The sequence below is a fragment of the Callithrix jacchus genome, chromosome 9 (genome assembly GCF_049354715.1).
Source record: "Callithrix jacchus isolate 240 chromosome 9, calJac240_pri, whole genome shotgun sequence".
In the NCBI taxonomy this organism is placed as follows: domain Eukaryota; kingdom Metazoa; phylum Chordata; class Mammalia; order Primates; family Cebidae; genus Callithrix; species Callithrix jacchus.
Window position 1 is genome coordinate 77,947,372 of NC_133510.1, and position 27,190 is coordinate 77,974,561.

Consider the following 27,190-nt stretch of genomic DNA (forward strand, 5'->3'; position numbering starts at 1 on the left):
TCAACCTCCCAAAACTAGATTTGCTTACAGTCTTCCCTTACCTCCAGTTAATGGCAACTTCTTAGGCCAAAAGCCTTGGAGCCATTCTTTTTTATTATAAAATATTTAATTGAAAATAAAAATTGTAAATATGCAGTGTGTATAATATGATTTGATATAAATATATATTATGTAATAATTATCACAATCAAATTAATACATCCATTACCACACATAGTTAACATTTGTATTTGTCTCTGTGTGTGTGTGTGTGTGTGTGTGATTAAGACACTTAAAATCTGCTTTATTAACAAATTTCTAGGAAAAAATACAATATGATTAACTGTAATCACCACAAATATAGTAGTTCCTCCTAACTTATTATCTTATAACTGGAAGTTCATATCCTTTGACCAAGTCCCCATTTTCCCAACCTGGCAACCAATATGCTACTCTCTGCTTCTGTGAGTTCAACTTTTTTAGAGTCCAGATATAAGTGAAAACATACAGTGTTTGTCTTTCTGTGCCTGGTTTAATGTCCCGCACATCCATCCTTGTAGAGTCATTCTTGGTCTTCCCTTTCTCTCAAGTCTACAACCAATCCATTCAAAAATCTTCTTAGCCCTAGCTTCAGAATCTATGCACAATACGACTTTGTGAGACACTATGAAGTTCCAAGTCTGCAGCTACCATCACCTAGGTCCAAGCTATCATCATCAAATCTTGCCTGGGTTATTGTGACAACCTCCTCAGAGGGTTTCCTGCTTCCAGCTTTGTCCTATTCTCAATGAAACCCATCCTGAAAAGAATGAAGTAGCTTTCTGCCTCATAGAAAAAGGCAAAGTCCTTACATGGCTTGTGTGGCCTCCTTGATCTGCCTCCCAAACTCCCTTTAACTCTCTGACCAACCTCCTTCCATCTCTCCCTTGTTCTCCCTCCTCTGACCATAGTGTCCTCCTCACTAGTTCTTAAACACTCCTACTTCATGACACAGAGTTTCTCCTGACTGGATTGCTCTTCAGGTATATGCTAAAATGCTTTCTTATCTAAAAGTCTCCCCTGTTGACCCTATACAAATTGCTACCCCATACCCAAAGCCCTGACTTTCCTAGATCCCTCCTATACACCACACTTTTCACCATCTGTCATGCAAGCTGGGTTGATGGATTAATCATTGCAGTGATTGACTTCCTTTTCTCCTTACCATTTCCTTCAATTAGAATATAAGCTCTTTAGAGGCAGAAGTTTATGCCTGTTTTATTCACTGATTTATCCCGAGGGCCTGGACAGGTATGTTGCATAAAATTAACCATTCAATAACTATTTGTTGAAAAATTAAATAATAAATGTATAAATTATATTGATCATTTCTAAAACTAAAAGTTTTTTTTAGAGTGAAAAAGACACGTTTGAAAGGAAAAATGATTAGTAAAATTAGGAAATTAAGATCATTTTCTACAAAATTGAAGTTTAATGATTTCATGTCTAATTTAAAGATGTTTCATTATTTTAAAGATATATATGTACACATAAGTTTGTGTTTTAGATAACAAAACAATCTGACAACAAGAGATTCATCACCTTTTTATAATAAGTGGAAGGAAAACCCAACAAAAGAAATTTACCATGGTTTGGATGTTTGTCCCTCTAAACCTCATGTTGAAATTTAATCCCCAATGTTGGAGTGGTGTTTGGGTCACGGAAGTCAATCTCTTATGAATAAATCAGTGTTGTCCCTCAGAGGTGAGTGGGTTTTCATTCTATTATTTCCCAAGAGTGCTGGTTGTTCAAAAGAGCCTGACATCTCCATGTGCTCTCTTGCCTCCTACCTTGCTATGTGATCTCTGCACATGCTGGCTTCCCTTCACCTTCTGCCATAAGTAGAAACAACCTCAAGCCCTTACCAGGTGCCCAATCTTCGACTTTCTAGCCAACAGACTCTTGAAGTCCTTGCATGGTTTGTCTGGACTCCCTGATCTGCCTCCCAATCTCCTTTTAACTCTCTGACCAACCTCTTTCCTTCTCTCGCTTGCTCTCCCTCCTCTGACCACACTGTCCTCCTCAATATTTCTTAAACACTCCTTCTTTCTTCATAAATTACCCAGCCTCAGGTATTTCTTTATAGCAACACAAAATGAACTAAGACAAGAATAAAGCAGAGTCAAACTGCTATTTTATAGTTCAACTGGTTATCAGTTGACTCATGTATCAGACTGACCAGTTAGCAACTATAGCCTTTAGTTCTTACCCTGGATCCTAAATATATCTAATCTTAGCTTTGCTGTACCAGTAAAGAGAATCAAGTTACATGTTGATCCCTGCTTTAAAGAGGGGCTTATATTTCTGATAATCAGGAATGTCTTCTATTTCCAGATATTGCTAGTGTTAATTCACGTAATTGTAATAGAATTTACTCATAGGGTATTTATATAGCAGTTTTGATTCTCATAATGGTATACATTTAAAAACACATCAAATAAGTTTCTCAAACCCCTTAAGTACAAAATTATTGTATATAGAATCTACAGAAATGCTTTTTAACTAGAAGTTCTTCTGTTAGACCACTAAAAACATGTTAAACTTAATAATTTGCCTCTTTATAAAAATCAAAGAGGCAAAGCAGCATATTTTCCAGAAGAATCTCTGTGCATATTGGCTTCTATAAAACTTTTTTCTTACTATATAAAAATATCTGCAAAAAAAATTTGTTTTTGTCTTAAACCAAAAGTAACCAAATGGCCTCATTTGAATTTGCATTCAAGAAAATAAAAGTTTTCTTAAAAAAACATTTTGAACCTTTTTGCTGCCACTAAGTAAAGCATGTGCTTAGAAAAATCTTGATTCTGTTTTCCCAACATCTGTACAGTGATCTAAATATCCCTTGGTGTATCCTGCAAACAATACATGGTGAGATGCTAAAAGGCTATGAAATTATCTTGCCTAGTATTACAGACACCAGATTATGAAATTTGTGTGTTGATATGTGGGTCTGGTAAAATGTTTTTAAAATAAGAAAGACCAAATAATCCAATTAATTTTGTTACTCTTTCAGCTAAACACTATGTGATTTATTTAATTCTAGAGAGTTCCTACATAGATTTAAAAAATAGCTGATATGTCATACCTATTTATAAATTTATCATTATTATTATTTTGCCTACAGGAAAATGCTAAGCAAATACAACATTAAAACTTCCCTGAAAACTATCACTTCATTACTGTCTTTTGTCTCATAGAAAGTTAACTGAATTAAAAATTCTATCTGTATATTCTCCTCTTTATGACCAGTAGTATCGTAAAGTATTTTTTAAATTATTCCTTCCAAAAAGCAATATTGACTTTTCCTGTATGATTACAAAAACCATTATAATTATGTTTAATTGTTATTATATTCATTAATAGTGAACTTATACCTAATTAATATTACATAAAAACATAACAATTTCAGCAATTCATGATATTAAAAATACATTTTCCATAATGAGACAAAAGACAGTAATGAAGTGATAGTAGATTTTGCACAAAACAGGATCACTATAAAGTCTCAAACCACTTATCCATTTTAAAATTTAGATTGTCAGACCAACTGAGTTCAAGACAGCTACCTCAACAACATACATAATACTGTATTATTTCTAATCCCAAGGTACATAAAAAATTTCTAACAGAGAAAAGGTGACTAAACTATATAGCTATAACTATTGTGTCAGAAAATGAGAACAATAACCCTTAAATTTCTTATGAAGAACATAATGTAAGTAAAATATTTACAACAGTCCTTGATACAGGGAAATAAATGTTAGCTATTATATTTACTATGATTAATAGCAAGACATATCATCCAAAAATAGACTTCTGTAATATGTGCGGTTTTCTTTCAATTTCATTAGAATTTTTTAAAGCCTCATACATTACCTTTTTATCTATCTTGTTTCTTGGAGACTGTAGATGTGTAATATTTGATTTTGTATTTTCTGTATTTCTCTGACTATACTGCTTATAGCCCTCTTTTATTTCAGTTTTATATGGCTGATATTTTAGTTTATATTTGTCTGTTGGTGCTGGCAAATTATCAGGTATTATGTTCTGATCCTACAGGTAAAAAGAAAAAAGTATGCTATCAGAAAAAAATTTATTAATTTCTCTTATTGGTATTAACAGGTTTATTATTTACCTTAGCATTTATTTCTTAAAAATGACCATTATAGTCAATGTTCTAAGCAGAGATGGTATTTAAGACATTCAACTGGTACAGACAGTATCACTGACCAATCAGAGCTAACGGAACTGCTCAGAATGGGGCACTTATCTTAAATACCAGTAAGCTTGTCCCTTGTTTCCTACCTGAAGATCCAGTCTGGTTCTAATAGAATTTAAGAGGAGAAAAATTGACCCATCTTTGTTCTTAGGAATTTTAGATAAGCTTTTCTTCCCTGCCCCAGAAGAACTCCACTCTTAATCTTTTTTTTCTTTAATATTGAAGATCACTAATACTGAGAAGCACCGGTTGTCATTTCTAGAATAGCAAGATATTCTATCTATTTGCAAACATGGAAACATTTTCAAATAAAATTTGTTTTTCTCTTAAACAAAAAGTAAACAAATGTCCTCATTTGAATTTGCATTCAAAGAAATCAAAGTTTTACTCAAAAAATATTTTGAACCATTTTGGTGACATTCAGTAAAGCATGTGCTTACAGAAACCTTCATTCTATTTTCCCAGTATCTTTACAGTGACCTAAATATTATTTGGTTCCCTACCACACTTCCATGAGAGTGGGAGATTAAATAGAGTCAGTGAATAAGAGAAACCTAAAAGAAGTGCCATACAAATGCAAGGGCATATTGTATTGACCTAGGGAGGGACAGACACTCCAAAAGGAGCTTTTTATAAAGCCAATCCAACCCTTGAAAAATGTTGAGGATATTCATGTCTAACCCAGAGGAGAAGGATGAAGCAAAGCTTCAGGGTATTATTCATGCAATTTTCCAAAATGAAACTAAGAACATGAATAGAGCCAGCTATATGAAAAGACTAACAAAAACAGAAAAACCCTACTCCTATGCTAGTCAGAATCTATATTCACATTGTGAATAAAACACTAGATATGACTGAAACATAAACACGTCCAAGGAGACAACTTGAAATGAGCATAGCTACTTACTCCATAGTATCCCAGCAGCCTAAAGTATGAATCAGTTTCCAAGAGGCCAGTGTTACATTGCTAAACTAGCAAGATCTTATCTAAGAGTTTGCTATATTTAAAAAATTCCTCAATTCTATATTAGGATATACCTGTACTTTACTGATTTCATTTAAAAATTTTAAAATACCAATTTCAATGTGTGACAAAATGTAAAACAGGCAAAAATTGTTTTACCAACATTATTGTTTGGTATTTTAATATGTAAAATATTTAAACTTGGCAAAACATAGACTGAACATAATAAAATTTCTTAATTTTATTAAGAGATTAAACCCAGTACTAATAATGCTTACTATAATTCTGAAAACTGATAAGAAGTAAATACGAACCAATTCATTTAGATGGTGCTGAGTATATGTTGTTTGACATGGTGTGATCCACCCAAGAGTAGAAGATGAATTTTGTGGGTCGGCTGTACTCAGTGGAATATATGAAAAATTATCCTGAAAAATAAAATTAATGATACTTCTTATATGCTATATGTGATATTCTGTTTTAATGTTTATTATATTAAATACTAAATAAAAATTACCTCATCAGAGTCAACAAGGCTTCCCAAATCAAGTCGTGGGACCCTGAAAAAAATAACCTATGTATCCCATAACTTTTTAACATGAAACTTTAATTACTGCAAATTTTATAAGTTACATATTTTATAAATAAGTACACTGAAACCAATGGTGCATGGCTTCTACTGGCTTGTGATAGGGTTTTGTTAAATGTTCAGTAATTTTTCAAACAGGTTGTTAAACACAATCATCACTAAAAATACATCTAAATTTATAATTAAATTATATTAAAAACAAAACACTTAAAACTCATCACTTCCTGATGATTTCACTGTACTTCACTATTACCTGTGCTCTAGAGATTATCTGTGTCTAGCCTATCTCTATGAAAAGAGAAAGTAATAGTGTGCATCTCTTTCCAATTCTGTGCTCAGTGATGTTGTATAGGTACACTGAAATCAGCCTTGGTGGGATTATTTACACTGAAATTGACAAATGCTGTTCAGAATTTGGTTTAACATTTTGTTTATTTCTGAAACTTTAAAAAGTCGTGGAGAAAATGTTAATAATGCAGATTCAACCTAAAATTATATGATGTCTATAGCTGTCACACAGTGAATAGCCCCAAAATATACTGAAGAAACATGATTTTGGATTCAAAACTATTATTTGACTCAGCAAAGAAATCACTCATGTAACTTTAAAGTAAATAAAAATATTAACCAATATTTATGTTGGAACTACACTAGTTCATCAATTGCACCATAGGTTAGTTAGAGATACAGAGTTCAGCCCCCCCCCCAAAAAAAAAACAGAGAGAGAGAGAGAGAGAGACAATTCTGTGAAAATCTATTGACTATTTGGAATCTACAAGAGAGACTGTATATATTTGGTTAGTATTTGTAAATTGATTACTACATGTCCTTTATATCAGTAAAAGCTATAATCAACTTAACATATGCTTAAATTTCTTTATAACAAACAAGTAAAATTTACAATAAACTTATAATACACTTTCAGAAAACCAGTCCTTAAACATTTCTCTGCACACAACTGACACAGCCATTGTTACCTACTCAGTATCCTGGATCTAGTGCTTGCATCTAACTCTATTTTTTATGGCAAGATGAGCATACAGGTAACCTATCACATAGAACCACATAAATGTTGATGTTTATTCATTTTGATCTTCAGAAATGTCAATATTGTATGGTTCAGCCTAGTAAATTACTAAATTTTTAATTTCTATTTTTAAAGAAGCTCTGTAATCTAAAATACTTGAGAGAATATAGAAATCATATTATTCTAAATTTTAAAAGTCAAAATAACATATAATAAAAAAATATATATTCTAAACCAAAAATAAAATGATTTTAAGATTGACAAAATTGTCATATTCCTCAAAATTAAAGCACACATGTCATATTCCTCAAAATTATATGTGCCCATTAAACAGTCCAAATGTGAAGAAATGTAACTTACACTGGTGGGCAAGAATTCTGGTTTGTCCATGATTCAGAAGTCCACCTTTGCTCTAATTTAAAAAAAAATTTTTGAATCAGTATGAATATGAATATACCCTTTTACTTTAAGAAATATGCAAAAGGCAAGCAAGACATAATCCCCACTCACATAGCACTCTGCTGGAGAAGACTTTCTCTCAAATAAACAACAATGGAAAAAATAAGTCAATAACAGAATAACTACATAGAAGTATGCCCAACCTACTCTAGGAAATTTAGGAAGCTTGATTTTTTTTTTTTCTTAAGGCAATCTTCAGAAAGATGAGGAGGAGTTAGCCAGATGAAAAGAGAAGAAAGAAAATTGGTTCAGCTAGGAAACAACTTGGGTTGCACAGGCCTCCAGACAAGAGTTAGCATTTGGAAAGGGGTAAAATCCAGAGTGTGAGGAGGTAGGGCCAACCTGTTACATTATAGTACAAGTTTGGAAACTTAGGCTTTGTTTTTAAGGTAATGGAAGACAGTGTAGGGTTTGAAAAACAAGTAACAAACATATGCATGTGTTTGTAAAAGTTCAATCTTATTGCCAAAAAGCTGTACAAGGCATGAAAATTACAACAAGCGTAGCCACCATGAAATAGAAGATATACATGAGTCTGAGGAAAACTTCAAGTTAATAAAAATAGAAAATAATTCACCCATCAGCACTTACATCCTATTTCTGAAATGTTATCTGACTTGTGCCTTTTTCGTGGTACTGAAAGCAAACGTAAAATCTACATTATACTATTTTTCTTTTTTCAAACAAACAGATATTTTTAAATAATAATAATATAATAAGTTTAATTTTTCAAACAAACAGATATTTTTAAATAATAATAATATAATTTTAATTTTTAAAAATAAAACTAATTCGAGCAATGGCAAATTTTCAAGTAATTATTATCTTAAATTTTGGTGGTTCCATTCTTCAAATCTAGGAAATGTTGATCCTAAATATTTGTGAATATAAGTAGTTATAAAACATGAAGAAGAGGTCAAAAAACTATTTAATGAGTCATTCTGAAAGAAAATTATATAGTTCACATACTTGTAGTGGCTTCTTTCTTCCAAAGAATGGCTGCATTTGGCTCCTAGAAGCAGCAGCAACTCCTTTAACCTCTAACTCCATTCATTCAAGTTCATATATTTATCATAGAGTATACTTTGAAAAAGATAGAGTAAATGTTAAATGATAATTCTTACTCTAATTTTAAAGAAGTCATACGAATTACCTAATAAGTTTACCTGGAAATAAATCATATGGTTAATCACTTTTAGTGCTTTCACCAACATCAACTTTTGCAGGGCTAATACATTATGCCCTGTGTTAGTATGAATAATGGGCCCCTAAAGAAGGCTATGTCTTAAACCTCAGACCCTGTAAATATACCACCTCACATGGCAAGATGGGACTTCAGATATGATTGAAATAAGAATTTCAACATGAGGAGATTATCCTAGATTCACTGGGGCTCAGTGTAACCACCAGAATCCTTGTAAGAGGGAAGCAGGAAGAACAAAGTGAGACAGAGAAGATGTAAGGATGGAAGCCTAGGTCAGACCGGTGTGAAGATGCAAAGCCTCTGGATCTGAAGATGGGAAAGAGGTCATGAGCAGCCTCCAGAAGGCAGAAGAGGCAAGGAATGGATTCTTCTCTGGAGCTTCCAGAAAGAACTCACCCTGTTGACAGCTTGATTTTAGCCCCTTAAGGCTAATGTTGTACATCTGATCTCTGGAACTATAAAAGAATAAATTTATGTTAATCACAAAGTTTCAAAATTTTCTGACAGCAACAATAGAAAACTAATGCATGTCCTCTTCTCCACTACCACCATGAGCTATACATTTATTTCCTTTACTCATTGCCCAAAACTTTATGAGTTTTGGTTTTGCCAGAGTAGGCTGATAAAAATACTTTTAACAAGCAGTATTCTTCTTCTAGAACAAAGAACAAAATGGAATAAGTGGTCCAATCAGTAATAATGTGATGATTGGCAAAAATGCTTACAAAAGTTTGTTGAAAGTCATTAAGTTACAAATATGTACAAAATAAAAATCAAATGAATATATGTCATTGAAATTTTATATACTTTATACTTCACCTTTATATTACTGAGGATAATTTTACATTTAAAGATTTATTCATACTTTCTTTTACTATAATCTTGGATTTCTTTTAATAGTAAATCATTTTCGTTTTGTTTTTTAAAGGAAAGATAGCATGGCATGCTGCCAGCTTGGAATTAGACAGACATACATTGTAATCCTGATTTTTGCCACTTACCCATAATTTAAGTTTGAGTAAAAATCTCTAGAAACCAATATTTCTATATAATATGTAAAATTAATCTAATGTCAGTACTTTTCTCTTCCTGTTGGAATAACATAACATTCAATAAATGGTAGCTATCATTTTTATTAAAATATACTTTTTTGCATCCCAGTGAAATCTTACCTGAAAGATATACCAGTTCCTTACTAACTTATCTACATGGTTTCCTTCATCCCATCCCTAGAGCCTCTTCCCCTGCCGTAAGCCTGTAATTACACTCTAAGTAAAGTCAAGAAGACTTATCAACCAATAGTAAACATATTCTGAAAAAAAAAATACAAATCATTAGATTCAGAAATTCTCCTATAGCACTGCAGATGGCTTTCTTTCCAGAACTATTTTTCACAAAGAAGCAACTTTTAAAAGTTGCTATTGTTTTGTTTTGGAAGCCAGAGGTGGGTTGGTTGTTTAATCACACAAATTATTGTATTTGCCATAATGATTCCTGGCTAACCAACCCAAGTTGAGATAAAAATGCTGAAGAGTCAGCAAAACAATTTTCTCCACATATCAGTCTCTAAATTATTTATATCCTAGTAACAGTTATAGCTATTTCAAATCACTATAGGTCATTTCAAATCAGTATACTTTATTTGCAAATTTAAAAAGCATCAATTTTTAAATCCTCAAATGTTCAGATCCTCCCAGTTCCAGTACTTCCCCAGTTATGACAGTCTTTACTCTTCACTGTCATTAGATTTTCATTTCCCTAATAAACTGTCAAGACCACAATGGTTGGTGTCTTCTGCCCTTAATAAAGCACAGGTAGTAAATATGTAGTCAACAAGTAAATTAATGTACAGCAAAATATATGTATATACTTTATACATATTCTTAGATTCCTTTTATTTCTGCATCTAATTGTAACATAATCACAATGTCAATATATAAATTCTGTCTTCAAACCATTAGATAAAATGTTTAAAGCCTTGCATTATAGCTATTAGTCTTTAATGCTAGACTGTAAGCCTCATATTTGCTCACCCTGTGTCTCAGGATTTAGAAAGCCCTCAATGTAGTAGGAACTTACCATAAATTTGCTAAATAAGTGAAGTCAGTTAATTCAGAATGACATAACATAAAAGTGGTTAACTTAGATATAGTAAAAGTATTCAAAGGGCAATGCCGTCATATCTGGAACACTTCTGGATCTATCGAATTAGAGCAGTCAGGCAACTGACACCCTATGTAGATAATTTAAAGATTTTGACAGGGCTTCAAAGATAAAAACAGTCCAAGCTTCTGATTTTCAAACTGAGCTAGCTGAGACCCAGAGAAGTGAATTGTACGTTGCCAAACGGTCTGCCAGTTATTGCAGATCCGAATTCACACGCGGGTTTCAGATCTCTTTTCAGTACTACACTCTCAATGGTACAGGTAATAAAAGAATCAGAGGGGAATTAGCTGTAGGGACTGAAGAATTAGAAATCCAAACTTGGTGGCACAAGAATAAGCATTCCAAACAAATGACTGTGAGCAAACCTATGTCAAGGGTTGTCTTTGTCATAAAGCACTGAATATCCAGCTGGGCTATGTTGGAGATAGGGAGTAGCAAAAGGAAGGGACAGCACTTCTGAATGGCTTCTGTCCCCACTCAAATAGCTGCAAGTCATGAGATGATATTGCTAGCATATAATAAACACTGTTGGCTAATGTCTTTAGTGCTACCAAAAAGAACTAAACACACTTCCCATGTCATTCATTTTTTTTAAGGATGACTATTCCCAATTCCAATGATTATCACTTCTCTCTTGGTAGTAATATTACTGCCTATTATGTTACCTCCACCAAATCAGAACAAAATGAAACGCAAATAATAAACTGATTTAATTTAGCTAATAAATAAGGAAAAAAGATAGAGATCTGTAAATACAATTTATATTTAAGCTACATGAAGGCAGGGACCAAATGTATGTTGGATCCCAGGCGGCCACAGACCCAGCTAAACTGAATCTTAGGTCACTCCTAATTTCAAACAAAACAGAGTAATCCTCCTTTCACCACATCACTCCCCCAGCCCCCAAATTAAATTATACTTCAGAGCACCTGCAGTGTCGCAGAGGAATTCTCCATCCCCTACCTATCTGGGATTCCTGGACAGGACAGACTCGGGGCACAAGAGACAGCCAGCCTGATTTCACCTAACAAGCTCGGTAAGAAGAGGTCCAGAGTAGGGAGGGCGGGAAAAGGTATAAACTAGAGCGATTCCTCCAAAAACCGTCTTCAGAAAGCTTCAGACAGAAGAGTCTGGACTGTCCAGGCCCGCGTCGACAGGTTGCCCGGCAACGGGCGCAGCTGAGCAGGGCTTCTGATTACACTCTCTCACCTCCAGGGACCAAAAGGTCGTCGGCCCGAGTCCCAGTATTCGTTCTACGCCACCTCCCGTCCCGTCAATCTGCCTCCTCAGTTCCGCCGCCTGGCTGACCTGAACTGAACGTGTCGCGGGAGACTCTGCCACGCTCTGAGAAGTACTTGCTGGAAAACCCAAAGGGGTGAAACCTCCGCTCCAGCCACCGGAGCCTCCTAGGGAACCGGCTCCGTGGCGCCTCTAAACCCCGGTGAGGAGCTGGAGCGGACTCACTCACCTGCCTTTCTCCTGAGCAAGGAAAGGGCCAAAGCCCGGCCCGGATTCACGGCAGTTGTGTAATAATTTGTCTAACTGAATTCTGTTTAACATATTTCATAAGGCACCTATCTGTGCGCAGCGCCCATAATAATGTTTTGAGGGGAAGAAATTTATGCATATGCTGTAATATCTGCTCTCAAGGAGCTTGCACTTTTTTTAAAAAAAGATGGCAATATATTATATAGAGATACATCAAGATATTAGACATGGATATTACTTTAAATTTGTGTGAACATGTATACATATAGATGATTACATGAATAATTGCACATGTATGTATGTGTATTTGCGTGTGTGTGTATAATTACAATTTAAAATGATGTAAGGAAAGGGCAAAGTCTTAGAAATCAAGAAACCTGCATTTTGTTTTTTGCCAATTTTTTTTTTGACACCAAGTTTTGCTCTTGTTGCCTAGGCGGAGTGCAATGGCATGATCTTGGCTCAATGCCCCCTCCACCTCCTGGGGTCAATCGATTCTCCCACCTCAGTCTCCCAAGTAGTTGGGATTAGAGGCGCCCACCACTATGCCCAGCTAATTTTTTGTATTTTCAATACAGACGGGGTTTCATCATTTTGGCCAGGCTGGTCTCGAACTCCTGACCTCAGGTGATCCCTCCGCCTCTGTCTCCCAAAGAGTTGTAATTACAGTCGTAAGCCACCATGCCTGACCCAGATTTTTTTTTTATGTATGATCACTCCTCACCTATAAAGGGAAAAAGCTGGTTTAAATAATTTCCAAGGTTCCACTCCAATCAAATATGCACTAACTTTCCTAAATTACACAGCCAGGAGTCAGATATTCAAATTACAAGTAAGAGTTTATGAAGGTTAATCCAGTACTTCTCCCACATAATCATGTTTTTCTAACCTGCAGTAACTTCAAAATTAGCTTCCCTCAAAATATATGTATCAAGACGTGAATATTTCCAGTATTTCCTGGAGCCAGTTTGGTAGTAAAAATGCAAATACATTTTTATACAGATAAAGTATAAAAATTGCAAAGTAAGTAAATGAGGTATAATGTAATCACTCTGTATTTTTCTGTGCTCTGTACTCCATAAAATTCATCCACCAATTACCCCCACATAGAGAGAAAAGCAAAAATAAATAACGGAAAATATACCATAAAAACAAAACAGAAAACCAAATTTAACTTTTAAAAGTTAAAAAATACCTTAAAAATTCTGGTGCCCCAACTAACCTTGGCCATTCCACAAATAGATGTTCAAGAAAATAACATTAGGATATGCACTTGTCGATTCCTGGCAATTAGACTTTTCACATATGAAGTTTTTTAGTGTTTCTGAATATAGCTGTCTAAGCCATTGGGAACATGGTCTAAAAAACATAATGTATACAATTTAGACATTTTGTTAAAACATCTATTAGAAGAGTAATGTCTTGGATTATGTTTTGACTGTATATGCTCTACTTTTACCAATTTTAAATCCATTACTCTATGAAACTTTTGTTGTTGTTATAGGCAGTTAATTTCTCTATAAATAAAACTAAATTAACTATCTGTTAACCTTTATCCCTATTAACCTTATCCCTATTAGCCTTTACTATTTTGCAGATCCAAAATAATTTGCATTTGAAGCTCAACTTAAAATTTTCATCTACTTGATCATTCATTAATGCATTCAACATTCACTGAGTACCTACTACTTGAAAATATGTATCTTTATGCATTCATTTGACCACCTATGTATTTGACAGTCACTGAAGACCTTCTATCCTCAAATATGCCCAATATTAGAAAAAGTGAAATATATAAGCCGACCCAGTATTTCCTTTTATATGATTACATCGAGTCAATTAAATCTCTTTCCTTTATAATAAAAAATATATATGTATTTATTGAGCCCTTCATATATATGTATATATATATAAAACAATTAAAATATAGTTTTTGCTCTCAAGAAGCTTACAATTGTAAGAGAACTCATTTATTTATTCAACCAATTTTTACTGAGGGCCTAAAGGTTCAGCTCCTGTTCAAGATGCTAGAGATACAGCAATGAAGAAAACAAAGCCACTATTGTGATGAAGGTTACAACCTGATAGAGAAGGCAGATGTTAAAAAAATAAATAACATAAATTCAGGAGGTAATTAATGCAATGAAGGAAAATATAACAGGTTAAGTGGATAGGCACTGACAGGGGATGTAGAATGATCAGGGAAGACCTCACTAAAGGGAACTCTATAAAGGGCATTGCAGGCAAAAGTAATAGTAAGTGCAAAGGAGCTGAGAAGAGGTCATCTTTATCAAGTTGATAGATGTGGCTGATGCAGAATAAGCCAGGAGAGAATGCAGGAAAGAGGCCAGAGATTTAGCCATGGTCAGATTATGTAGTGTCTTTTGGGCCATACCTAGGACTTCAGATTTTTTGTTGTGCCCCCCCGCCCCACAGTAATGTGAGCCAATTCCTTAAAAGTCTCTCTCTCTCTCTCTCTCTCTCGTTCTCTGTGTGTTTGTGTGTGTATACACACATATGTATATACCTATAGACATCTGTATCTCTATGTAAATGTATATATGTCTATAGGCATACATACATATACATATGTGTGTATACACATAGATTTATATATAGAGAGATAGCTTTATATATAAATGTATATGCCTATAGACATCTGTATATCCAGGAAGAGACATATATGTATAGACACATGTAGATATACATACCTGTATCTATTTCTCTATCCGTATACCTACACACACACATATATATGTTCATGTCTAAATCTATGTGTATTTTGGGTGTGGGATATCAGAAGCTCGGTTTGGACTATGTATGTGACACAGAAGTAGCATATACAGCAATTCTCCATTAGCTAGTAGTAGACTATAAACATATTCTCTATTGCCCAGTAGAATTTCCATTAGGATCCTTCCATTTCTTCTTTTTTTATAATCTAATTTTCTGCTTTTTATTTAAAAAAAAATAGCAGCTGCATCAAAGTAGTTTGTTTTGCTTGTTTGTGTATGTGTCAAGATTGACTAGGCAGAACATTCAGTAGATGTAAATATGTGTTCACTTGAATTTAATGGCACTGTAAACAACTTCAGATCACTAAGTAAAAATGTTTATTTGAAACACAGAAATACTAAAAAAAATTAATGTCATGGGGGATAATGCTGGTTTAGTACTGAATATCAATATAACTGATGTAATGAATTTAAAACATTAAGCCAAATTAAGTTGACTTATATTGTGATGCAGGTAAAATAGACAATCAAATGGACTCTGTTCATCCCAGTCTCAGCATATCAATTAAAGCAACTCTTGGAATCTACTAGTCACCAAACAGTGGCTCCGTTCCAAACTGTCAAAAAGGGAAGATTTTGCCAAGAGGAACTACTTGGCTACATCTTCCAGGTGTCTATGTTCATCTTTCTAAGCAGTCAGTCTCCTCACATGAAAAAACAGAAGCAAATTATTAAATGTTTGACAAATTGACAATTTCGTATCATGGTATGTCACTGTATAGGAACTGCCTATTCTTACTCTGTTCGCAATGTCTGAGGGAAGTGGCAATACGATTCTAGTTTATTTAGAACAATAAAAATCTATACACGGAAGTTGCCTGTGTGCTTTGCACTCACCTGGCCCGCTGTCAGCATCCCGCACTTGTTCTTTACCTAACACTGTGTGGCTTGCATATTGTAGTCTGTATTACAATCCGGGATCGCTCTGCAGATTACAGACTGAATCCACAGAAAGCAGTTTGGAGTTTGGATGGTTGAAACTCCCAGCACCAGAGGGCGACTCAGAGCTTTCCCCTGTAGCCCAGGGCTCTGTAGAAGGCGAACCCTGCTGCCTGTTCCTTCCCACAGCGACACTGACGAGGGGATCCAGCCTGCTGGGCATCCCCGCGCGCGACTGGAGCCTGTATGGAACCAAGGGAGAGTGTGGTGTCGGGGGAGGGGAAATCTGGTTGCCCCAGCCGTTACTGGTTAGCGCCGTCAGGGCATCCTCCACATCCTTCCATGGCTCTAAAGAAGTTCAGTAATTTATGGACCTTGTGTCTGTGTTTGGTGGCCAGTAGATCTTCCAAAATCCCATCTATCACAGATCCACACTTTATAAATGACTGTGTCGAAGCCCACAACGAATGGCGGGGAAAAGTCAACCCTCCGGCGGCCAACATGAAATACATGGTGAGAAAGAACCCAGGCTGGGCTCTTATATCTCTGGCTCATCCTAAAGTATCTGGGTGGTAAATTTTACGGACTTACTTATACTAATTCAGTCCGGACTTCATATATATGCAGTTTAAAAAAAAAAAATCACACCTTGTCTGAGCTGTCTTCTCCAGAGTCATGATAGCAGTGAACAGGAAAGAAAGATTGCTCGAAGCTGTTCCTTGTCTCTTGCGGGGAAGGCGGGTTGCTGGGGCGGTGTTTGGAGGTTGCTTTGTTGCACCACTAAGGTTATAAGTACTTCACACAGGATTATTTTGTTTCCTTTCCTCCATTTTTTGGCTTGCATTTTTCATCCCGCACAACCAAGATACAAGATATCGAAGAAATACCCCAGAAATGGAGATTCTCTTCTCTTATTTTTATGTCATGTGAATCCAAGATCTCAACAACACTTCACGTGTATTCATCTTAATAAAAAAATTACAAGGATGAGAATATTGAAATCAGGAGTTTATATCAGATAGTCATTTTCATGAAAAATAATAAATATATAAAATTTAATTCCAAAAACATTGAACTAATTGTGTACTTTGCAGACCTCCATCATATAGACAATAAGGCAAAAGACTGTACTCTAATGAAGAATAAGCATAAAAACCATTGGAGTATTAAAATAATTCATAGAATTTACAAAATGTTAAATACTTGACAATGAATTATATGACTGGAAATTATCCTTGCATTTTAACTTCTTCTTGTTTTTAAATATGATATTATTATAAACAGAAACATTGATAGTATTAGTCTATTTTATGTACTGTGCAGATGTAGATACAGAATAACTCCTATCTATTCCTGCTTTCCTCTTTTCTATCCAATGGAAAACAAATGGTAGTCATTATAAAATCATAACTCAGGCACTAAAATAAATTCAAACTGTGCTATCCTACTGTGTAAGAAAATTATATTTTGTTGTGGGAGAAAGACTCAAATAGATATCAGAAATGGAACAAGAATAAATTCATCTTTTTAATTCAGAATTGTTAAAGGCATTTTAAAACATAATGCTTACTAGCTTGGCGTTGTCCAAGGCATAAATGACTTAAATAAATCTTCAACTCAATTCAGAAATGCTGATATTAGTAAAGATATGGGTGATGTCTTTAGAGTTTTATTGTATATTGTATGATTTAAAAAAAGAGTAAATGTGGGGGTTAAATATAATAAATATTCCTTATATTTCTTTTATACTCACTGACTATTTAAGGCAAATATGATAACAATGAATTGTGGGGTTTATAATGTAGAAACAAAACACATTATAATCAATGCATAAAAAATGAAGAGAGGCATCAATAGAATTATTCTGCTGAAAATTCCTTATATTGTTAAGAATTACAATAATATTTCCAGATGGACGTGAGATGATAAGAATGCATATTTTAATAACCACTAAAAATACAAAGAAGTTAAGCTAAAAAATCCAGTAAATAGAATACTAAAAGTACTTTATTAATTTTTGGAAAACAGGAACAAGGAACAAAAGAACGAAGAGGGAATCAATTAAAAATAGCAAATGGTAGACTAAAACTTAACCATGTTAAAATTATATTAAATGAAAATGATTACTACATACTTTAATTAAAGTTAAAGATTATCAGACGATTCATGCTTTTGTAACAGAAACACATCACAAACAGGATTAAAGTAAAAAGATGGAAAAATACATTATGCAAACTCTAAAATTAAGATAGAGTCACTACATTTATAGCTACCAAAGTAGGTTTTAAGACAAGGAGAACTATTAGAAATAAAAGGAGATATTTAGGAATAATAAAAGGGCCAATTAAACAAAAGACACAGCAATCTTTAATGCAAATAAATGTAATAATGTATCTTACTATACAAAAATTGGCAAAAGTAAAGGGGAGAAAGAGACAAAACAGTCATAGAGATTTAAACCTTAGTGAATAAGAGAACAAGTAGGTAAAAATCAGTAAAAATAAAAAAAGATTAAATGAATATTTTAGGAAAGAAAAATAGTTAAAAATCAAGACCTATTCTTTCAACTCAAGAAGGTAGGAAATGAGTGTAAATTAAGCACAAGAAAAATAAAAGTAAATATGAGCATAATTTGATGAAATTGAAAGTAAAAGTATGTTGGACAAAAATCAATAATATCAAAAGTTGGTTTTAAAACTACATATGAATAAAATTTCTAAACCACTGGCAAAAAACAAAAAGATTAATGAAGAAAGACATAACTCAAAAATTAATTTTAGAAATAAAAAATCACTTTAAAAAAGCTCCAAACATCAAATGGATAGAGAATATTTTGAAGAACTCTATGCCAATAAATTTGATAGCACAAAGAAAATAAATGAACAAATATATTGAAAATCAAAATTTTATAAAGTTGACAATATTTTATATGTTGTTTATTGAAGGATTACTAGTGAATAAGTTCATAAAATGCACTAGTCTTAATGTAAAATAATTTTTTACATATGTACATGTCAGTGAAACTACTACCTACATCAAGAGGTAAATTGGTAAAAGATTTGAATTTTTATTTCATATATGGTTGCCACGTTTTTCGTCACATAAAGTCTTATAAATACTGCATTCTGTACTATATGTTTTACAAAGTAACATGCTAAATGCTTGAACTTTGCCTAAGAATAGTATTGCTCATTATTTTTATTTCTTTGGTTTATATTATTATTTTTCGATATTGTATTCTTTGTCTTGCACAAATGAAAGAATCCTGGGCTAGAGATTGATTTTGAACCCAATATAAATCTTTTAACAGGGATATTTAACCAATTTATGAATGAGATCATTCATTTGCATCTTCTTCAATTTAAATAGTCATGCCATTACCTAAATTAGATATGCAATTTAAAATATTTTTAACAGAAAATTCAGGTGAATTCTAAGAAAAAAGCAACACCAATTTTATTCAAATATCTTTGCGAAACTGAAAAAGAAAACCTTTTGGAACTTTTTGTTTGTTTGTTTTAAGACGGAGTTTCGCTCTTGTTATGCAGGCTGGAGTGCAATGGCGCGATCTCGGCTCACTGCAACCTCTGCCTCCTGGGCTTTTGGAACATTTTTAAGTCAAGTCTTACTCTGACACCAAACCAGACATAACATTACAGGTTAGAAAGTTATAGCTCAATGTAGATGCACAAAATCTTCAATGAAATTATAGTCAATTTAATCCAGCAACATATATAAAGAATATTGTATCATAAGATTTACCTCAGGAATACGGCTGGACGTGGTGGCTCAAGCCTGTAATCCAAGCACTTTGGAGGCCAAGGTGGGCAGATCACCTGAGGTTGGGAGTTCAAGATTTACCTCAGGAATAAAATGTTGGATTAGGAATTGAAAATTAATCAACATAACCAGTACCAAAACTGGAAACACCATTAAGAGAAAAATCCCCAGAAAATGAAGAAACTGAGAAATCTGACTTGGATTGGGGGAATTTAATCGCTGTTTACAATTTGTCACTCTTAATAGATTAAATGAGAATTATATGATCATCGCAACAGAGTCAGGAAAGCCATTTGGTAAAACTCTATATCCATTCATTTTATTTCATTTATTTTTTTCAATTTTTTCCTGTAGGGTTTTTTTTTTTTTAATAATTTTGGGGAAACAGGTGGTGTTTGGTTGCAATAGAAAATTTTTTGGGTTTTTTTTCAGCTTTTAAGTTCTGGGGTACATGTGCAGGATGTGCAGGTTTGTTACACAGTTAAACATATGCCATGGTGGTCTGCTGCACGGATCAACCCAATCACCCATGTATTAAGCCCAGCATCTATTAGCTATTCTTCCTCATGCTCTCTCTCCTTCCAACCCCACCTGCCTACAGGCCCCAGTGTGTGTTGATCTCCCCATGTGTTCATGTGTTCTCATCCTTCAGCTCCCTTACAAGTGAGAACATGGGGTGTGTGGTTTTCAGTTCCTGTATTAGTTTGCTAAGGATAAAATCTTCCAGCTCTATTCATGTCCCTGCAAAGGACATGATCCCATTCCTTCTTATGGTTGTGTAGTATTCCATGGTGTATATGTAGCATTATTTTGTTTATCCAATCTATCATTGATGGGCATTTGGTTTGATTCCATGTCTTTGCTATTGTGAATAGTGCTGCAGTGAATATACCTGTGCATGTATGTTTATATTAGAATGATTTATATTCCTTTGGGTACATACTCAGTAATGGGATTGCTGGGTCAGATGTTATTTCTGACTGTAGATCTTTGAGAAATTGCCACACTGTCCTCCACAGTGGGTAAAGTCATTTACACTTCCACCAACAATGTGAAAGTGTTCCTTTTTTCCCACAACCTTGCCAGCAGGCATTGTTTCTAGACTTTTTAATAATTACCATTCTGACTGGCATGAGATGGTATCTCATTGTGGTTTTGATTTGCATTTTCTAATGATTAGTGATGTTCAGCTTTTTTCATTTGTTTCTTGGCCACACGTAGGTCTTCTTTTGAGAGGTGTCTGCTCATGTCCTTTGCCCACTTTTTAATGGTGTTTTTTTCTTGTAAATTTATTTAATCTCCTTATAGACTCTAGATATTAGACCTTGGTAGGATGGATAGATTGCAAAAATTTTCTACCATTCTGCAGGTTGTCTGTTCAATCTTATGATAGTTTCTTTTGCTGTACAGAAGCTTTTTAGTTTAATTAGATTCCATTTGTCCAGTTTTGTTTTTGTTGCAATTGCTTTTGATGCTTTTATCATGAAGTATTTGCCCATACCTATGTCCTGAATGGTATTGCCTAGATTTTCTTCTAGGGTTTTTATAGTTTTAGGTTTCACATTTAAGTCTTTAATCCATCTTCAGCTAATCTTTGAATGAGGTGTAAGGAAGGGGTCCAGTTTCAATTTTCTGCATACGGCTAGTCAGTTCTCCCAGTGGAAATATTATTTACAGGTAATTTCTGAGATTTTGGTGTAGCCATCACCTGAGTAGTGTACACTGTATCTCATGTATGCCACTCCCACCCCCCCCATTGAATCCCCAAAGTCCATAATTCTTATGCCTTGGGTCCTCATAGCTTAGCTCCCGCTTATAAGTGATAAAATATAATGTTTCATGTTTCATTCCTGAGTTATTTCAATTAGAATAATGGTCTCCGGCTCTATTTAAATAGCCAACATGTAGAATAAACCTAAAAGTCCATCAAGAGATGAATGAATAGAGAACTTTTCAAGATGGCGCTGTAGGAGCAGCTCAGGATTGCAGCTAACAGTGAAAGCGCAGAGGGTGAGTGGATGCCGTATTTCCAGATTGATCTTTATTGCCCACAGACCAGGAGATTCCCACGTGGAGGAGACCCACAGGTTGCCAGAGCGGCTGTTTTGGCCGGAGTGGCTGTTTCAGCCGGCGCAGCTGTTTCGGCCAGCGCCGCAGCACAGCGGTTCTCCGTACAAGATACACTGATCTGGTTGCCCTGTTAAACTCGCAATTCAAGATCCAGGAAGGCAGATTAGCCCATCCAACTGATTAAACAGGACTGAAACATAAAGCAGCCCAGGAGATTCCCGGGCAGCCATGTTGTTTCAGCCGGCTCAGTGGGTCACCGCATGGGAAATCACACAGATCCCAGTGCCCTTTCAGCAGAAAGAACTGGGAGAGAGTCAACCATTCAACTTAAAAAAAAAAAAAGGGGGCTCTGAGGCAGGGATCCAGGTGATCAGGCTCAGTGGGTCCCACGCCCACAAAAACAAACAAACAGCAATTGGAAACACTCGGGGTTGAGAGTTTCACGGCAAGCACAGCTAAAACTGGGACAGCCCAGCTCTGTGGGGGAGGGGCATCCGCCATTACTGAGGCACTCAACCCCTATGGAGGTAGTCTGCCATTGCCGAGGCAACCCGCCATTGCCAAGGCAAACCATCATAACAGAGGGAGTCCGCCATTACAGAGGCAGACGGACATTGCTGTGGCAGTTCTAACCAAACCCATATAAACAAGACTGCAGGGAAATACACACGGCAGCAGGGCAGAGCCAGCAGCAGGGCGGAACCCACTGCAGAGACTCAGCAAAACCTCTACAGGAAGTGAATAGGCTGCCCCCTTGCTGGGCAGGACAGCCCGGAAGAAAAAAAAAAGGCAGCAATGCAACAGATACCATAAATAAAGCCCTAAATCCCTGGGACAGAGCACCTGGTAAAAAAAAGGGGGTTTATGAGTTCTGCTGCAGCAAACTTAAACATACCTTCCTAGCAGCTCTGAATGAACAATGGAGCTCACAGCTCAGCACTTGAGCTCCTATAAAGAACAGACTGTCTCATCAAGCAGCTCCCTGACCCCTGTATATCCAAAAAGTCACCTCAAAAAGGACTGATCAGACTGACATTTGGCGGGCATCATTCTGGGACAAAGATAGCAGAAGAAGAAACTGGTAGCAACCCTTACTGTTCTGCAGCTGCTGCAGGTGACCCCCAGGCAAGCAGGGCCTGGAGTGGACCTCAGCAGTCCTAAAGCAGAGGGGCCAGTCTGTTAGAAGGAAAACTAAGAAACAGAAATATCTTCATCATCAACAATCGGGATGTCCACTCAGAGACCCAATCTGAAAATCAGCAACTACACAGACAACAGGTGGACAAACCCACAAAGATGGGAAGAAACCAGCACAAAAAGGAGGAAAACACACAAAACCAGAACACCTCGCCTCTTACAAGGGATCACAACTCCTCACCAGCAAGGGATCAAAGCTGGACGGAGAATGAGTGTGACAAAATGAGGGAATCAGACTTCAGAAGGTGGGTAATGAGAAACTTCTGTGAACTAAAAGAACATGTTCTAAGTCAATGCAAAGAAACTAAGAACCTTGAAAAAAGATTTGATGAAATGATAACAAGAATAGAAAACTTAGAGAGGAATATGAGTGAATTGATGGAGCTGAAAAACACAGCACGAGAACTTCACGAAGCATGCACAAGTTTCAACAGCCAAATTGACAAAGCAGAAGAAAGGATATCAGAGGTCAAAGATCAACTCAATGAAATAAAACAAGAAGGCAAGATTAAAGAAAAAAGCTCAAAAAGGAATGAACAAAGTCTCCAAGAAATGTGGGACTACGTAAAGAGACCTAATCTACGTTTGATAGGTGTACCTGAATGTGATGAAGAGAATGAATCCAAGCTGGAAAATACTCTTCAGGATATTATCCAGAAAAACTTCCCCAACATAGCAAGACAGGCCAATATTCAAATCCAGGAAATACAGAGAAGACCACAAAGATATTCTGCAAGAAGAGCAACCCCAAGGCACATAACTGTCAGATTCACCAGGGTTGAAATAAAGGAGAAAGTGCTACGGGAAGCCAGAGAGAAAGGTCAGGTTACCCACAAAGGGAAGCCCATCAGACTCACAGCAGATCTCTCAGCAGAAACCATACAAGCCAAAAGAGAGTGGGGGCCAATATTCAACATCCTTAAAGAAAAGAAATTTCAACCCAGAATTTCATATTCAGCAAAACTACACTTCATAAGTGAAGAAAAAATAAAATCCTTTGCGAATAAGCAAGTACTCAGAGATTTTGTCACCACCAGGCCTGTGTTACAAGAACTCCTGAAAGAGGCACTACACATAGAAAGGAACAACCAGTACCAGACACTCCAAAAACATATCAAATGCTAAAAAGCATCAACTAAATGAAGAATCTATATCAACTAATGGGCAAAACAGCCAGCTAGCACCAAAATGGCAGTATCAAATTCACACATAACAATATTAACCCTAAATGTAAATGGGTTAAATGCACCAATAAAAAGACACAGACTGGCAAATTGGATAAAAAGCCAAAATCCATCAGTGTGCTGTATCCAGGAAACCCCTCTCACATACAAGGATACACAAAGGCTCAAAATAAAGGGATGGAGGAAGATTTACCAAGCAAATGGAAAGCAAAAAAAAAACCAGGAGTTGCAATTCTCGTCTCTGATAAAATAGACTTTAAGGCAACAAAGATCAAAAGAGGCAAAGAAGGACATTACATAATGGTAAAAGTATCAATACAACAAGAGGAGCAAATGATCCTAAATAGAAATGCACCCAATACAGGAGCATCTGGATATATTAGGCAAGTTCTTAATGACTTACAAAGAGACTTAGACTCCCACACAATAATAGTGGGAGACTTTAACACTCCACTGTCAATATTAGACAGATCAACCAGAAGGAAAATTAACAAGGATATCCAGGACTTGAACTCAAACCTGGAACAAGCAAAACTGATAGACATTTACAGAACTCTCCACCCCAAATCCACAGGATATACATTCTTCTCAGCACCACATCACACCTACTCTAAAATTGACCACATAATTGGAAGGAAAGCACTCCTCAGCAAATGCAAAACAACTGAAATCATAACAAACAGTCTCTCAGACCATAGTGCAATCAAGTTAGAACTCAGAATTCAGAAATTAACTCAGAACCACACAGCTTCATGGAAACTGAACAACTGGCTCTTAAATGATGACTGGATAACAATGAAATGAAGGCAGAAATAAAAAAGTTCTTCGAAACCAATGAGAATGAAGACACAACATACCAGAATCTCTGGGACACATTTAAAGCAGTCTCTAGAAGAAAATATATAGCAAAAAGTGCCCACATGAGAAGAATGAAGAGATCCAAAATTGACACCCTATCGTCAAAATTGAAAGAGCTAGAGGAGCAAGATCAAAAAAACTCAAAACCCAGCAGAAGACAAGAAATAACTAAGATCAGAGCAGAACTGAAGGAGATAGAGACATGAAAAACCCTTCAAAGAATCAAGAAATTCAAGAGCTGGTTTTTTGAAAAGATCAACAAAATAGACAGACCACTAGCCAGATTAATAAAAGAGAAAAGAGAGAATAACCAAATAAATGCAATAAAAATGATAAAGGGGAAATCTTTATCATTCCTCCTGAAACTATTCCAAATAATCCAAAAAGAGGAAATCCTTCCCAAATCATTTTATGAAACCAACATCATCCTGATACCAAAACCTGGCAGAGACTCAACAAGAAAAGAAAACTTCAGGCCAATGTCCATGATGAACATAGACGCAAAAATGTTCAATAAAATACTGGCAAGCCAAATGCAACAGCACATCAAAAAGTTTATCCACCATGATCAAGTAGGATTCATCCCGGGGATGCAAGACTGATTAAACATACGCAAGTCTATAAACGTAATTCACCACATAAACAGAACCAAAAACAAAAACCACGTGATTATCTCAACTGACACAGAGAAGGCCTTTGACAAAATTCAACAGCCCTTTGTACTAAAAACCCTCAATAAATTCGGTATTGATGGAACGTATCTCAAAATAATAAAAGCTATTTACGAAAAACCAACAGCCAGTATCATACTGAATGGGCAAAAACTGGAAGCATTCCCATTGAAATCTGGCACTAGAAAAGGATGCTCTCTATCACCACTCCTATTCAATATAGTACTGGAATTTCTAGCCAGAGCAATCAGGCAGGAAAAGGAGATAAAGTGTATTCAAATAGGAAAGGAGGAAGCCAAATTGTCTCTATTTGCAGATGACATGATAGTATATCTACAAGACCCCATCATCTCAGCCCAAAAACTCCTGAAACTGATAAGCAACTTCAGCAAAGTCTCAGGATACAAAATCAATGTGCAAAAATCACAAGCATTCCCGATACACCAATAGCAGACTTAAAGACAGCAAAATCAAGAATGAACTGCCATTCACAATTGCTACAAAGAGAATAAAATACCTAGGAATACAACTAACAAGGAATGTAAAGGACGTCTTCAAGGAAAACTACAAACCACTGCTCAATGAAATAAGAGAGGACACAAACAGATGTAGAAACATTCCATGTTTGTGGTTAGGAAGAATCAATATCCTGAAAATGGCCATATTGCCCAAAGTAATTTACAAATTCAAGGCTATCCCCATCAAGCTACCAATGACCTTCTTCATAGAACTGGAAAAAAAACACCTTAAACTTCATATGGAACCAAAAGAGAGCCCGCATAGCCAAGTCAATTCTAAGCAAAAAGAACACAGCAGGAGGCATCACACTACCGGATTTCAAACTATACTACAAGGCTACAGTAATCAAAACAGCATGGTATTGGTACAAAAACAGAGATATAGACCAATGGAACAAAACAGAGGCATCGGAGGCAACACAGCATATCTACAACCATACAATCTTTGATAAACCTGACAAAAACAAGCAATGGGGAAAGGATTCCCTGTTTAATAAATGGTGTTGGGAAAACTGGCCAGCCATGTGCAGAAAGCAGAAACTGGACCCCTTCCTGACACCTTACACTAAAATTAACTCCCAATGGATTAAAGACTTAAACATAAGACCTGTCACCATAAAAATGCTAGAAGAAAATCTAGGCAAAACCATTCAGGACATAGGAGTAGGTAAGGACTTCATGACCAAAACACCAAAAGCATTGGAAACAAAAGCCAAAATAGACAAATGGGACCTAATCAAACTCCACAGCTTCTGCACGGCAAAAGAAACAGTCATTAGAGTGAATCGGCAACCAACAGAATGGGAAAAAATTTTGCAGTTTACCCATCTGACAAAGGGCTGATATCCAGAATCTACAAAGAACTCAAACAGATTTACAGGAAAAAAAACAAACAAGCCCATTCAAAAATGGGCAAAGGATATGAACAGACACTTTACAAAAGAAGACATACATGAGGCCAACAAATATGGCAGGTGAATCACAAGGTCAACAGACTGAGACCATCCTGGTCAACATGGTGAAACCCTGTCTATACTAAAAATACAAAACATTAGCTGGGCATGGTGGTGCATGCCTGTAATCCCAGCTACTCAGGATTCTAAG

The 27,190-nt window shown here is 35.6% G+C and overlaps 2 protein-coding genes across 15 annotated transcripts in view; one reads left to right on the forward strand and one right to left on the reverse strand.

Moving 5' to 3' along the window:
* Positions 1 to 12,079, reverse strand: part of CAPS2 (calcyphosine 2) — a 48,464-nt gene extending 36,385 nt beyond the window's left edge. For 4 of the 13 annotated variants that reach the window (XM_078338062.1, XM_009004249.5, XM_009004251.5 and 1 more), the window contains exons 1-6: positions 11,856 to 12,079; positions 8,877 to 8,935; positions 7,178 to 7,229; positions 5,719 to 5,761; positions 5,516 to 5,629; positions 3,895 to 4,071 (exon numbers count right to left, since the gene is read on the reverse strand). In XM_078338062.1, the coding sequence (XP_078194188.1) occupies positions 3,895 to 4,071; positions 5,516 to 5,629; positions 5,719 to 5,761; positions 7,178 to 7,229; positions 8,877 to 8,922 (432 nt within the window). In that variant the 5' untranslated portion in view covers positions 8,923 to 8,935; positions 11,856 to 12,079. Of the gene's footprint in view, positions 1 to 3,894; positions 4,072 to 5,515; positions 5,630 to 5,718; positions 5,762 to 7,177; positions 7,230 to 8,876; positions 8,936 to 11,575 lie in introns of all 13 variants that reach the window. The other 9 variants (XM_078338063.1, XM_078338061.1, XM_009004247.5 and 6 more) reach the window with 7 other exon arrangements.
* Positions 12,080 to 16,109: 4,030 nt separating this feature from the next.
* The window catches only part of GLIPR1L1 (GLIPR1 like 1), a 34,916-nt gene continuing 23,835 nt past the window's right edge, over positions 16,110 to 27,190 (forward strand). For both annotated transcript variants that reach the window (XM_002752773.5, XM_002752774.5), the window contains exon 1: positions 16,110 to 16,321. In XM_002752773.5, the coding sequence (XP_002752819.1) occupies positions 16,151 to 16,321 (171 nt within the window). In that variant the 5' untranslated portion in view covers positions 16,110 to 16,150. The remainder of the gene's footprint in view (positions 16,322 to 27,190) is intronic.